Source organism: Scomber japonicus, chromosome 21 (genome assembly GCF_027409825.1).
Source record: "Scomber japonicus isolate fScoJap1 chromosome 21, fScoJap1.pri, whole genome shotgun sequence".
Lineage (NCBI taxonomy): Eukaryota > Metazoa > Chordata > Actinopteri > Scombriformes > Scombridae > Scomber > Scomber japonicus.
Genome location: NC_070598.1, coordinates 13080366 through 13094796, shown reverse-complemented (window position 1 = coordinate 13094796; position 14431 = coordinate 13080366). Strand labels below are relative to the sequence as shown.

Below are 14431 nucleotides of genomic sequence, written 5' to 3'. Positions count from 1 at the left end.
TGTGCTGTTATATGAGTGATAAATACGTTCAGAATCGCTCCGGGTTAGTGGTATTATTATATATAATTATGTTTCAATTTCTAAAAAAATATAATGTATCATAAAAACACATTAATATCGTACTTGTATGACATTAAGACAAACGCCCTCATCCCCCGCGATTGCATTTTGTTGTGGTGGTATGATTCACTGTCATGGCTCCCTGAGCGAGTGGCCCTGTCACGGTAGCAAACATCTTTGAAGAAGTACAACATTTCTTCTCTTACTTAATCAGGGAAACCGGGGGGTTTTAACAACTCGTTTTTGTGCTTAGATAGTTCATCATGGCGGGGAGTAGCACTGCTCAGAAAACATGGGAGCTAACTAACAGCATGCAGGAAGTTCAGAGCATCGATGAAATCTACAAATACGACAAAAAGCAACAACAAGAAATCCTCGCTGCGAAGCCATGGACAAAAGAGTAAGTTCAAAAACAGTAATGTGGCATTTTTCAATTGAAGCGTTAAACTGACCGATGGGCTTAGTTTGTGGCGTCGTGTGTTGTGTCACTTTGGTTTATTGTTAGGACACCATGGATAGCTTGGCTAAAAAAGCTAGCATCGGTTTGTTTGTCAACAGCAGCAGAAGAAACTGTTTTTGTGTCTGTTTGCAGCTTTCAGTTAGTAACACAATTCTTGATTTGATGTATAGCCACCACTACTTCAAGTACTGCAAGATCTCAGCTTTGGCACTGCTGAAGATGGTTATGCATGCCCGGTCTGGAGGAAACCTGGAGGTGATGGGCCTCATGCTGGGGAAGGTGGACGGTGAAACCATGATCATTATGGACAGCTTTGCTTTGCCTGTTGAGGGCACAGAAACTCGAGTCAACGCTCAGGCTGCAGCATATGAATACATGGCTGCCTACATTGAAAATGCCAAACAGGTCAGTCACTGACTTCCATTAAAGGGCATCTCACGGATTCATGTTTGAGAGAGAATGAACCAAACTTTGCATACACATTATTCAATTTCATTATGTACATGTATGGTGCATCACATTCTTGTTTAATTGTTTATCAATGTGCAACATATTTATGATGTGTGACATATTTATCTTTTTTGGCAAATTATATGAATGTGCACAAGAACAAGAATTTGGCACTTATGTAGAAGCACCCAATTTACTTACACAGAGCAATCTTCAGATAATAAACATAAGGGATGACTATACAGATGAAACCGTATACCTCTCAAAGATGTAAAGAATACATGATGTGCTGAGAGAAATATTAAGCGGTGAAAAAAAGACAATGTTAATTTATATACATATAGTAGGTAGTTTACAGTATACGGCCTGTTCAGATATGTAGCATATTTATTATTTGTAGGTGCAGTGAGTATTCTTTACGTAGAATGTGGAAATATTACATTATGTTCTATTAAACCATACACATTTTTTAACCACTACAAATTTTACCATACTGATTATAGTGTGGTAGCTGTTACTTTATTATCTCTGATTGTATTTGGTCGTTGTAGGCGATGTTGCATAGCAATCAGTGTAACTACTGTATGGTATGGTTATAAAGGATATTTTTTAATATATAAGGGCTTTCTAAATCTGTTGCTGTTTAAGGTATTTTCAGTTTTATTGTATGAAAGATGAACATTATCAAAAACATTAATGTCTGGTAGGACTGGGAACTATGTGAGATGAGAGTATATATTGTATAGATTTTGGATATGGTAATATGATATGGCATAAGTGTTGTCTTTTCCTGGTTTAAAAGGCAGCATTACGGTTATGTCATTTTCTGAACGTACTACGCTGTTCAAGCTTTTCTATTATTGGCCTTAAAATTCTAAATCAATATATTCACTTTACTGATTATAATTTATCAAAAAGCTCACTATATATATTTATGAAAGCACCAATAGTCATATTGTTGCAATATCAATATCAAAGTATTAAGTAAAAAATATTGTGATATTTGATTTTGTCCACCCACTCAATTTCTGGTTATTTTATCCCTAAAACCCCTTCCTTTTCTCTACTACTCTACTATCTCTACCAGTACTCTGTCACTATTCTGTATATCAATATTGCAAAATGAAATAATGCATATCCAGCTTTTTATCTGCATCAGCAACCTGTATTGTCCAATACTGTTATTGTCTCAAGTGTTAACACTATATGTCTTCAGGCACGGCTGCTCTAAGGTAGATGTGGATTTAGTTTATGAGAAAAGCCCATCATACCTTTATTCTGTTGCTAAGTTAGGTGGCATATTCCTTTTAAAAAAGATAAGAATGCCAGTTCTGCATATATCCTTCAGTCAATATTTCCATTTTATTGGTTTCTGTGTATTGGTGTATTATAAAATTGTATCGGCTTCGTGCCTCTAATAACGGCCCTCATCTCTCAGGTTGGTCGGCTGGAGAATGCTATTGGCTGGTACCACAGTCACCCTGGCTATGGATGCTGGCTCTCGGGCATAGATGTCAGCACTCAGATGCTCAACCAGCAATTTCAGGAGCCTTTTGTGGCTGTTGTGGTAAGAAAGGAAGTAGTTACTATCTTTATTTAAAGTCGAACACTTAGTTTACTGTGATTTCTAAATGTGCTCTGTTAAAATTGTACAGGGACGTAAGATCTCTTTCTTTCTAATGCATGTTAATGTGGGTGTAACTGAAGGGCTGAAATTACTGATGTATGAGTTGTAGGTTTCCATGTAGTGCAGATGAATATTTTGCTATTGCAACCATATACACTATTTACACTTCATTTGGTTTAGCAGCGCTTGAATGCCATGGGCGTCATATAATTTAGTGTGTATTTTAAACACTGTGACAGCTATGGCAGAAGGCTCCTGGTGGCCAGATTGGAGTGGTCCCCGGAGGTTTGTGTGACCTCTGACTTTGTTTTCCTGTTCTACTGTATCTTGCTTCCTACAGATTGACCCCACTCGAACCATTTCTGCAGGGAAAGTCAACCTTGGTGCCTTCAGGACATACCCAAAGGTAAAGCAAATACATATAGTTTATTGCAGAAGTTTATTAGATCAGGAGTAATCGAATTGTTTGTGTATTTTTACTTGTGTTTGTAGTTTTTCAAAAATTAACTATTTTGTAGACACCTCTCTCCTGACTACATTTTGGGTTATAATACAGAAATATTTTTTTGTCACTGTTATTTCTTAGTATGTCCTCTCTGGATTTTCAGGGTTACAAACCTCCTGATGAAGGACCTTCAGAATATCAGACTATCCCCTTGAACAAGATTGAAGATTTTGGAGTACATTGTAAACAGTGAGTGTTCATATAAATCCCTTTTTTCTTTTGTCATATTAGAAATAGTAAAAGAATACCTCTAAAACATACAAATCTTATCTTAAATGATTACCTCAATTGCAGTGCTTGATCATTTATTCTATAACACAATCATTGTGGCTCATAGTTTTGCTTTGATCTATCTTTTTTTAGGTATTACGCCTTGGAGGTAACTTACTTTAAGTCCTCCCTTGATAGAAAGCTCCTGGAACTCCTTTGGAATAAATATTGGGTCAATACTTTAAGTTCCTCAAGTCTCCTGACGGTATGTATGCAGCTTCAAAAATCCAAATGTTCACTAATTATTTGACATTTTGATTAATGGTTAATTATTACACTATAACTCATTGAGACATGTGGTCACCAGCTTGTGATGTTGTGATTTATTGCCACGTATTAGCCAGGAGTCTTTGTTTATTGATGTTAGTAATAAGCTTAATGTGAATTTTGTGACAAGGGCGATGAGTATTTAAGTTGCACCCGACTCCAGTGATACAGATACTGTTGTGGATCATCTCCTATCCCCCCCTCAGGTTGTTCTAAAGGTACCTCCCATGTGAATTCCCATTGTGGATGCAGTCACTCTGTCCCGAGCTTGACTAAACAGTGTAAATGGGCATCAGGCTTATCCAAACAGTTAGCTCTTTGCATTCTGGATGAAGATGAATTGACTAGATGTCAAGAACGAGCCGCTCAATGGGTGACAGGCTTTGTCAGTTGCTACACTGTCGCCCAAGTCAGGGGCCCCTATGTCATTGTGTTTTAATTACCTTTTCCACTAAAAACATGGCCTCACCTTAAGCAAACTTTTCACCGGCTTCTTTTCATTCACCACAGCGCACAAAGTGTCTCCGCAGCTTGTCCGACGGATTTGTTGCCATCCTGCAAAATTCTTGTTCTTTGTGGAAAATCTGTAATGTAGCTTTTGTTGGGAAATTGTGCATGAATTGGTTTCTCTGGGCCTGTGTTTGTGTGTGTGTGTGTGTGTCTTTGTGTATGTGTGTGTATGTGTGTTGGATGGTCAGAACTCGGACTATACCACGGGCCAGGTGTTTGACCTGTCGGAGAAGCTGGAGCAGTCAGAGGCTCAGCTGGGTAGAGGAAGCTTCATGCTCGGCTTGGACACGCATGACAGGAAGTCTGAGGACAAACTGGCCAAAGCAACACGAGATAGGTAATACAAAAATCTTATTTAAAAAAAAAAAAAAAAAAAAAGCTTAAATGTAAACCTGTAATTATTTGGGGCACTATTGCTAAGTGTTCCCCCATTGCTTTAACTCTATATCTTAAGAAGAAAATAGGTCAATAGATATTTGTTACTATGTGATAATCAGGTTATAATTACTCAATTGGCTTATTAATAATCAATCCTTATTCTAATATTAATAACTCATAATCCCATGTAAGATATTGTTTTTGTCACATTTCCTCAAATAACTTCATCATCACATCCCAGAGTTCAGTTTTATTTTTTATTGAATTGAAAATATGTACTGATATGTATGATAGCCAGTAATAGAAATCTTTTTTTAATGCCAATTTAAATATAAATAAATAAATAAAATATGTGTTTGTTAAATATTTTACTGATATTTAGCATTTGAGGTTTTTAAATCAGTACATTTTAAATTTACAATTACTGTGCTAAAAACAGGAAAGGAAAAACATGTAAACCATGGTGCATTATTATATTTTCCATTGTTTTATTTTGTTTATGCGTTTTGCATAAACAACATTGATTAAAAACCCACAGTGATCAAGAACAAAAGAGCCAAGATTTAGAAACATCACTTTTATCATCTGCTGAAACCAGTTTAGATGTATGTGTTGTGTCTGTTTTTCTGGCTTTTTTTTTTAACTAATCTCCATTTTTCATTGTGGTTTATTTTAGCTGCAAGACAACCATAGAAGCAATTCATGGTCTGATGTCTCAAGTGATTAAGGACAAACTCTTCAATCAAATCAACACATCCGGCAACTAAACCTGAACTACAAGCAGATTTGGATTTCACTCTGGAATGTTTTCTTGTGCATGTCTAGCACTTATTGGCTTATTGGTTTATGTTTAACTTCTTGGGGATGCTTTTTTAAATTTATTTCTTTTTTGTCTTAGTAATTGTCAAGAAACACAGTCAGGAAACATGCAAAAATAAATAAAACATAAAAAAGTCAAAGAACTGTATCTGTGTATTTTATACTTTTTGAACAGGTTTAATGTCATTTTATTGCAGTCTAAAGTTGTAGCTGGGAAATTGATCCGTTTCATAATATGTCTATATAGATGTAGTACAGTATTATTGAGGCATGAGGCAAGTGGCTTTGTGTCCCTTCATGCTCTGAGTGTTACTAAAAGTCTTTTTGCTTGTTGAGCCTTTACTTTCCTTGCAGCACAACATTTAAACACATGCCACAGTTGCATTTAACACACAACCTAACCTAGCACCGGTCCGTCATTCAAGCGCAGCCTGTCACAGCATTACATAATGGAACAACAAACTCAAGCTTCTGCACAGGCTCAAAGGGAATCGACTGGCATGCATGGGATGTCTCTGCGGAGTCACTCCCAGCAAAGTTTGGCTTTCAGTGGTACACAGTCCGGCGGAGTGGCCAGCTCGTCAAGTTGTGGTGTGGCAGTGATGCAGCGCAGAAACAGAAGCCGTACACACTGGAGTCTATTCACCCAAAGTGTCTGCTCTCCATCGAAGCAGGCACTCACCAAGTCTGCCTTTTTTAAAGACAGACCCTTTGGCCTAGGTTTGTGTCATGTCTTTTTTTGTCGTATTGTAATGGCTAAATGTATATTTTTGATGTCATGTATCACTGAGAAGAAAATCCCAGTGGGAGAGTGAAGGTGTCTGTTTTTTCTCTTGTATATGAGCTTTGGCACCACGTCTTATAATGATTTTCTTTTACCATTATTTAAGCCATGTTTTAAAATGGAGGGTGTTCAATATAGCGGTTTAGGAAGAAGAAACTTATTAGATTATTTTTAATGTAATTTAGGAATTTGAAATTGTTGAATAGGTCCCTTGCACACATGGTCTAGTGAATAGCTTGTGTTTTTGCCAGATATTTAAATGTATTACATGGATGACTGTCACAGTGCTGAGAAAGTATTTAAAGAATGTACTTCTAAAACGCTTTCACCTAATGTTTGGTCTTTCATGGTGATTTAAGAATCAGTAAAACATGTTGAACTCATTGGACATATAAATATTGTGATTATCACCAGATGGGCATTTGTATGCATGACTAAAGGTGGAATAAGAAAATTTATGTAAATTCTAATCAAGTCAAATTGTGGGCAGCCAAAAATCCATTACACATGTATTTTTACCTTACTCTATTAACATTTAGCAACTTTCTAATTCCAAAGTATGTTCCCCATTACTATTAAAAAAACAGGTTTTTGCAGATTGCACTAGAATGCCTCCTCCTTTTGCTGTTCACACCAAAATGAAGTGGTTTAATGGTGTGAGCAATTCAGTGATTTGACACCAGCTGATAGGAGAGCAGCAGATTGATAAGGCTCATGATTAATAGCTATGGGTAGTTACAGTATTAAGGCCCTATACAGTTAATGACCCCACTAAGGTCTGTAGATGTTATGTTATGTTTGGCTCTCAGAGGAATTCACCCCTACAAGCGTATGTGGTGCCGTGTGTGAAGGAGTTGAACTCAGCTCAGAGAGCTTCCTCTCTGCCATGTGCTTCTGCATAAGTGGAGGCAAGTCACTCCCTCACAGGAAACCTTGGTCCTGACATCATATAGATTAACAATGCAGAGGTCATTGGGAGTGGTTCTGACATGTTGCCAGGACAGATAGATACTATTTATGTGGACAAATATCATCAGAAAGAGCAAGTCAGAGAGTATGAGCAAATACATTTAGTGTATAGAGTTTCTTGGATATGATTTGTGAAATACCTCTATTTTGACCCTAGCATATAACAGTCTGTACCATTCCTGATTAAAGACCTTACGGCATTTGCATTACAGAATAATTTAGTTAAGAATTCTCTATATGTTGTAAAAAAAAAAAAAAAAAAAAAAAGGTTGTGGTTTTGTTTGAGAAGTGCAAATGGTGCAAACTACTGTGGCTACCTGTGGTTTTGCCTTACCTAATCAATTTGTTTTTTGTTTTTCTTTTGAGTTTTTCTTTGCAATTATACAATTAAAATCCAAGTTAAATGAAATATGAAATAGTGTATTATGCATTAAATTATGAGCGCTTAACTGTAACCCAAATAATTCGAAGGCCATAATATGCAGAAATATTATTATCAACAAGGCATCACATCATTGACTGACGCACCGCTTCCTTGGTTTCCATAGCAACAGCTTGGTAGCCGCAAACAAAGCAGCCAAAAAAACTTCGTCTTTCGCTTCAAAACTCCTCTGTAACCTCGAATATAACTCACTACAGACCTCGAAAGGTAGGAGAATTTACTATATGTGTTTTATATATTATATATATATGTCAAAATTTACCAGAATTAGAGTGGTACAACACGCTGTTGTGTTGTAGTATAGCTTTTAAGCTAACATTAACTGAACGCTAACCCTAACCCAGTCCGGGACCATTTTAATTCATAATATCCTACTGGAAGCTTTCACTGGCTATTTGTATTAATTTAAGAGAGTGTCTTTCTCTCGTCACCTCCACACACACACACACACACACACGGGCTGCTGTATGATCAGCAGGAGAGGAGGTCATGTATCATAATGCACCTTTAAATGACGTAAAAGTGCAAATTCTCATATCTCAGTGTCAGGTCAAGCAGTCAAACAAGCCCCATGGGTAAATAACACGAAGTACTGGACTCTCTGCTCAGCCTGCTTTAGGGAATTGACCACTCTTAATTACAACACAAATTGAGTGGTCACCCAACCTTTGGCCTCTCAGCAGGTTTCCTGGAGAGTAGTTTATTTATCTCTCTCTCTCTCTCCCTCCCTCCCTTCCTTTTTTGGTCATCAGTTATCCCTAATTGTGAATTGACAACTGGATTTGAGGCGTTTAAAGTTCTGCACTGGGTTAATCTTTACCTGTCATTTGTGGTTACAAAAACTGAACTAATGTGGCGTTTGTAAATAGGTAATTCAGAGGAACATTTGTTTGGCTGCTAAGGTCTATTTCAGCTCACATGTGCCTATTTTTCTCCCTCAAACAGACAGCTCCAGTCACTGCTGTGGGCTGAACGCTTGGCTGAAGCTGAAAAGGATCCTCACTGAAGCAACGAATGTGACAAGCCGCCATGGTACGCCTGACCATAGATCTGATCGCTAAATCTAGAAACCACTTCAAAAAGAAAAGGGGCCTCTCTTTCCCGGAGTACCTCAAAACACTTACCCACCTCCACTTTTCCAGCAAGAATATCGAGGATATTGTGAGTAGCCAATTTTAACGCTGTGATTCTGTGCTTTACTTCCATTCATGTGCCTTACATTTTCATTCTGTTTTCAGGGTGATCTTTCCATGTGTAGAAACCTTGCCGTTCTCTACCTGTATGACAATCAGATCACAAATATCTGCAACCTCGGCTTTGCTTATAACCTCACCCATCTGTACATGCAGAACAACAACATCTCACAAATAGATAATCTGTGTAATCTCCATAAACTCTCCAAACTGTAAGTAGACAATTTTAACTGATTTATGTCCTACGCTGTTATAATCATTTGAAGTGTTTGGTGTGTATGAACATGTGTGTGGTATTTCCACTCTGTAGGTATCTTGGTGGAAACAGGATTGCAGTAGTGGAGGGCTTAGAGCAGCTCAGTGAGCTTAAGGAGCTTCATCTGGAGAATCAGAAGCTGGCACCAGGGGAAAAGTTGCTCCTTGACCCCAGGACTCTCCGCACTCTCGCTGTATGACCTATTTTTACTCTGTTCAGTACAAGGATAGTAGGAGAAAATGATCCACACATCCTGAGTAATTTATTGGGCTCTTCATTTAAGATTAAATATTCTAAGTAGTAAATCATCAGATGACCACCTTGTTTTCTCTCCTCACCACACAAGGGTATGTGCGGTGTATCTGCCTGGTAGGTTATCACATAAACAGTTAGATATTTCTCAAATTTCTCACAGGCCAGTGATCCATGTAAAAGCAGTATTATGCTGGGTTTGATGATGTCAAAGAGACCTCTGTTGCTCTCTCTGGTCTGACAAATCAGTTTGGTCTGTTTACTTCGTTTACTGCCCAGGCCATGGATAAACACACCAAAAGTCTCAGCTTCTTGTTTGTTTGGATAATTAAAGAAATTGCTGTGCAAATTTAAAGAGTTCCAGCTTTTTATAAATGTGCCGTTATAGAACTTCAAACCAAGATGAATATTTAGCAACAGCACCATCGAGAGTCCGATTTGGACACGATCCTAGTAGTTCAGCATGAGACGAGAAGAATCTGTCATCTTTGTCATTATCTTTACCATAAAATTAACCCATAATCTTCATTCTTTGCACAGGATTCTCTCCGTGTCTTGAATATCAACAACAACAACATAGATGAAATCCGGGACCTGTCACTTCTAAAGGAAATCCAACATTTTTCTGCTGCTGACAATAAATTGCACAATACTGAGGTAAATATAGCCTTTTTAAACTAACCTTTCAAGACCTTTTCACTTTTCTGCAGAATTACGGAAGTATAAAATGACTGCACGCTTTTTACCATGCAGCCGAGGTAAATAGTACCACATCACAGCAACTAGGCATGACACAGCACATTAAAGTCAACATACCATCATATAAGGTGATCGGGTTAGCTTTAACATTGTTCTGTAGTTTTCTGCAGTGATGTGTGAAATGATATGGAGAACAGGGTTCTAAAGACCCAAATCCTGCAAATCCTGCCATAGGTTCCCAGTCTCCATGACTCGCACAGGGTCAGGAATTATTCAACAAATCAGCAGGCCATTCCCCTGAGAATTTCCTCGCTGACAGCTTTAAACAAGCACAAGTTTCTCTCTTTCCTTGGGAGGCTGATTTTTCCTCTCTGCCTTAGAATTCAGTGTCTGATACTTTAAACCAGCGGCACTTCACTTTACAGGAGATTCATCTGAAACAGAGATATGATTTATGCTCACTGGCTTTATGCTTTTCTTTGAGACTCACTCTCTAGACAGCATTCATTTTTCTTCTTGAATTGACATTAACTGAAAAGCTTATTGGCATAATCGAAAAGAGTTTAATCGTTCTTTCTTATTGGCATTTAACATCAGTGTGACACATTGAAAGCACTTTACAATTGACTATTTTGCTAAAGCTACTTTCTTAACACAAGTGATTTTCTTTTGAGAACATTGACGCAGGTAATTGCTGTACACGTGTCATTTTTAGCAGATATCTCCTATAATTTATACAACCCGTCTGCCACTATTGATTCTGCAAAGACAGCACTCCAAAGGATCAATCCCTTCTTCTGCACCATTTGGTCAGAATCTAGAGGAAACATTATGGATTTTTAAAATAGATTATGACAGGCAGTCAGCCAGGGTGACAAATGGGGAGCATCTTTGGAGGCCGTTAGCTGTGTGCAGGGCAGAGAGGACAGGGGAATCGAAGCCCTGGTCAAATACAGGTTCATAACTGGCCCATCATTAGTCCAGGCGAGAGAGTCAGCCAAGCTTAGTGAGTTGCAAGCCTTTGCTGTTCTCCACGCCCCCGCGTGGGGGGCAATTTGGCGCTGGGCTGCTCTTCAGTGAGGGCCTTCTGAGTGACGGCCCTGACACGATCATTTATCAAAGCTTGGGAGCGCGCGGTGCTCAGGGGTCCCCTCTGAACTGATTGCAGCACGAGCTGGAAAAGTGGAAGCGCTTTGGCCAAGACAGGAAGGCAATGAACAATCAGAGCGTGTCCAGAGAGTATTCATATTTCCAGGCTTGGATTAATGTGCCTTTAGATAAACATACAACTGCAGGCAACTCGCTGGAGGAGCCAGCCTCGCATTGCCCCAGGAGAAAACTTGTAGTTACATGACACCGGCGACACTGTTTATTAAAATAGACTGATGTGTTGTTTATGCACTTTCCATTGGCCCTTGTGCTTCACATTACCATTCACTTATACCGTGCCTTTAAAAGTTTTCCTGATGTGTTTCTCTGATCACTAATCAGATTATAACTATGCGTCATATTTGTTTAGTTACTGAACATAGCTGCGGTGCTGCGGAATTTGCCATTTCAATCACCAGTGGTTGAAACAAAAACACAACATATTATAAGGGATGTTCCTCTTCTTTTGTTTTTTTTAGGAGTTGGAGGATGTTTTCAAGCACTGGCCTCTGCTGCTTGAAATGGATTTGAGTGGAAATCCTGCGTGTAAAAAACCAAAGTACAGAGACCGCCTGATAACCGTGTGCAAGGGACTCGGTGAAGTGTTGCTCACCTTCTTCTTGATTGGCAACCTATTTTGTGTTCTTTATTGCTTCGACTTACCCAAATTGATATTTAAGACCCTGTTTTAATGATAAACTTTAAAAACTAAAATATGTTCATTCTACAAACATACCAGTGAAGAATGAAGAATGTGCTTTTTTGGTGACATTTCTTTGTTTGTATTCTGTCTGTATTTATTTTTATAGAGGTTCTCGATGGAAGGGAAATTAATGAGTTGACCAGACAGTTTCTTATTAACTGGAAAGCTTCCAAAGAGGCCAAAAAGAAAAAAAACAACAAACACTTCCTGACCAGACCAATGATCCCCCATCATTTAACAAGTAAGTCACTAAATACTGTGTTTTTTCAAAAATCTATGATAACATCTTTGCCCAAATAATAACAATTACTCTTATTTACAATTTATGAAATCAATAATATTTTAAGAAACCCAGCCCTTAAAGTTTTTACACTATTTTACTTACTAACATTTATTCACTTTATTTTGTTCTTACGTGGTTTCATTGGTCAAATCTTTGCTTCTGTTACATGTGAGGATTTAAAAAAAAAAAAGAAGTAATAAGCTGTATAGCCACATTACTATGACACTTAAAAGATATTGTGATTTTTCAGCAAAATGTGGAATCCACAAAAAAGTGTGTTGATTGAATTAAATGGTAAATTTTTTTATGATGAACACATTTATCGTTCTTTACTTCATTATTCTGGGTGGGTTTGTACACATTTGTATTTGTGTGCGTTTTGCATTGACTTTGTTCATTTCCCAGATGGCTTTAACATGGGTCAGGGTCTACATCCCGGTCACATCTACAGCCACGCTAACGTGCAGAGATGGCAGCCGCATCAGTCTCTCAGGTCCAGTATCGCAAATTAACTTATTCAGCGAGAGAGTACACATTTTACATTTTTCACTGACTCTATTTTATTTTTTTAACTGTACAAATTAATTTCTCAGTATCATATCTTTAAAAGTACGCAACCAGCGGCCACGCAGAATTTATAAGCCTTTGATGAAATGTACAAATTATGTGTGATGACATCCACTAATAGATGTGAACTGACCCCACATCCTGTTCATCGCGCTGTTCTCTCCTAAAAATCCATGTGACAAACATCTAGTTAATTTGTGATGATGTTTATTTGGCAGCACTGTAACATTATGGGTTTATTTGGATGAATAAAAGATGATGATAGTGCTGTCTGGCTGTACTAAAATTAGAAAAAGAACATTCACTAAATTTGTTGCTTCAAAGTAATTTTAGGGGAAGATTTTTTTCTCTGATAGTTGTCACATGATCCAATAACATTTGCTTTTTCTCTTACAGGGCACAAAAATTAGAGATTCCTCTGAGTAGACTTCTCAACCGTGCTGCTGTGTCATCAGCCATCTGCAGTCCTGTGGATGCTTGAGACTAACTCTCCACCTACTCTTCACACACACAAATTACACACAAGACTGGTGCTGCTCCTTTGTTGAAGCATTTTGGTCATCATAATAGCGGTGAATCTCTTATCCTTGTATATTTGACAGGACAGAAACTGTGTGATGTCCATAGCTGCAGTCCCTTCTGAGTCACTGCAATATCCTTGACGCAGTGGATTAAATAGCTCGTCTGGTTTATAAGATTAACATTTTTACTGTTCAACCTTTGTTCAAATATTTTGATTTTATCTTCCTGTGTCATCTACAATGCTAAAAATGAGTTTAAAAAGGCTGGAAATCGTCATCTGTTGTTAAAAAATTAAACACTTAAACAATGAATGGAGAGTTTGCATACATTCTTTCCTTCACTTCCACAGCTGTTTTTTTTTCTAAATACAATTTTGGGTCTGAGGATTTAATTAATTTATCTAACTCAAACTCTACTTTTCTGCCAGGACTACATTTTCTATGGTGTGTGCACTTTTTCTTCTGCATGCATTTCAACAAATAGGAGTGGCATAATCTAAATGATCACTCCACCCTGCCATTACAAGGTTTTTCATATTATCCAACATTAATCACATATAACACATGCTTCTATTCAATCAACTGTCCTCATTTATATCAAATACAGTAACAATATGAATGTATTTGTTGTCAGCATTGTTACTAAATGTTTAAATGAGTTTTTTAGGAGCCACGTGGGTGTGTAACCCCTGAAAGATACGAGGTAATTAGGGAAACAAGCTTACTTAACCTTCCTTCTACTTGGCCATATAATTAGTGGCCCGGAGCAATACTGTTACTCCATCCTTACAAAAACAATGTTTATTAAGAACAGTCCGAGGATATACATATTATGAATAATTCCTTTCATTAATTTGCCGACATCTCCGTTTGGAGCCCTGAAAATCAGAGTGATTAATTTATGAGTCTCACAAGAATTTCCTCAATGCCTGCCTGTTGATTGCAGAGCTGGAGTTTATTTATTAGCTGTTCCAATGAGCTTGCAATTCAAGACACACTGGCAATTAGTCAAATGTTTTGCATATCACCTTACACTTGTCAGCTTCTTTTCATGGTCAACTGCAAATAGCGTTTTGATAGACTAGCCTTTATTTCTGACCCTGCATGGAAAGCATATTTTTTGAGGTAATTTTGACTACATTTCTGTCCCGTTGCCACTTTTTGATAGGCTTATTGAGAAAATACAGTGTCAGGTTCGCAGCCAATTAGAATGGGATATGGCTCACCACATATCAGAGTTGAAGGAAAAGAGGGTCCAGCCTCTGGC

At 37.8% G+C, this 14431-nt stretch overlaps 2 protein-coding genes across 2 annotated transcripts; both read left to right on the top strand.

The window, feature by feature from the left end:
* The first annotated feature begins 185 nt into the window (after window positions 1–185).
* On the top strand, window positions 186–5537 carry cops5 (COP9 signalosome subunit 5). The gene is made up of 8 exons (XM_053342639.1): window positions 186–460; window positions 691–925; window positions 2409–2537; window positions 2938–3003; window positions 3206–3291; window positions 3466–3577; window positions 4338–4486; window positions 5204–5537. The coding sequence occupies exons 1-8, from the start codon at window positions 324–326 to the stop codon at window positions 5292–5294; spliced, it is 1005 nt and encodes a 334-aa protein (XP_053198614.1). The 5' UTR covers window positions 186–323; the 3' UTR covers window positions 5295–5537.
* A 3033-nt stretch (window positions 5538–8570) lies between these two features.
* Window positions 8571–13124, top strand: ppp1r42 (protein phosphatase 1, regulatory subunit 42). The gene is made up of 7 exons (XM_053342326.1): window positions 8571–8702; window positions 8780–8946; window positions 9045–9183; window positions 9783–9899; window positions 11570–11687; window positions 11900–12053; window positions 13040–13124. Exons 1-7 carry the CDS (start codon window positions 8571–8573, stop codon window positions 13122–13124), a joined length of 912 nt encoding a protein of 303 aa, XP_053198301.1.
* The last annotated feature ends 1307 nt before the right edge of the window (window positions 13125–14431 follow it).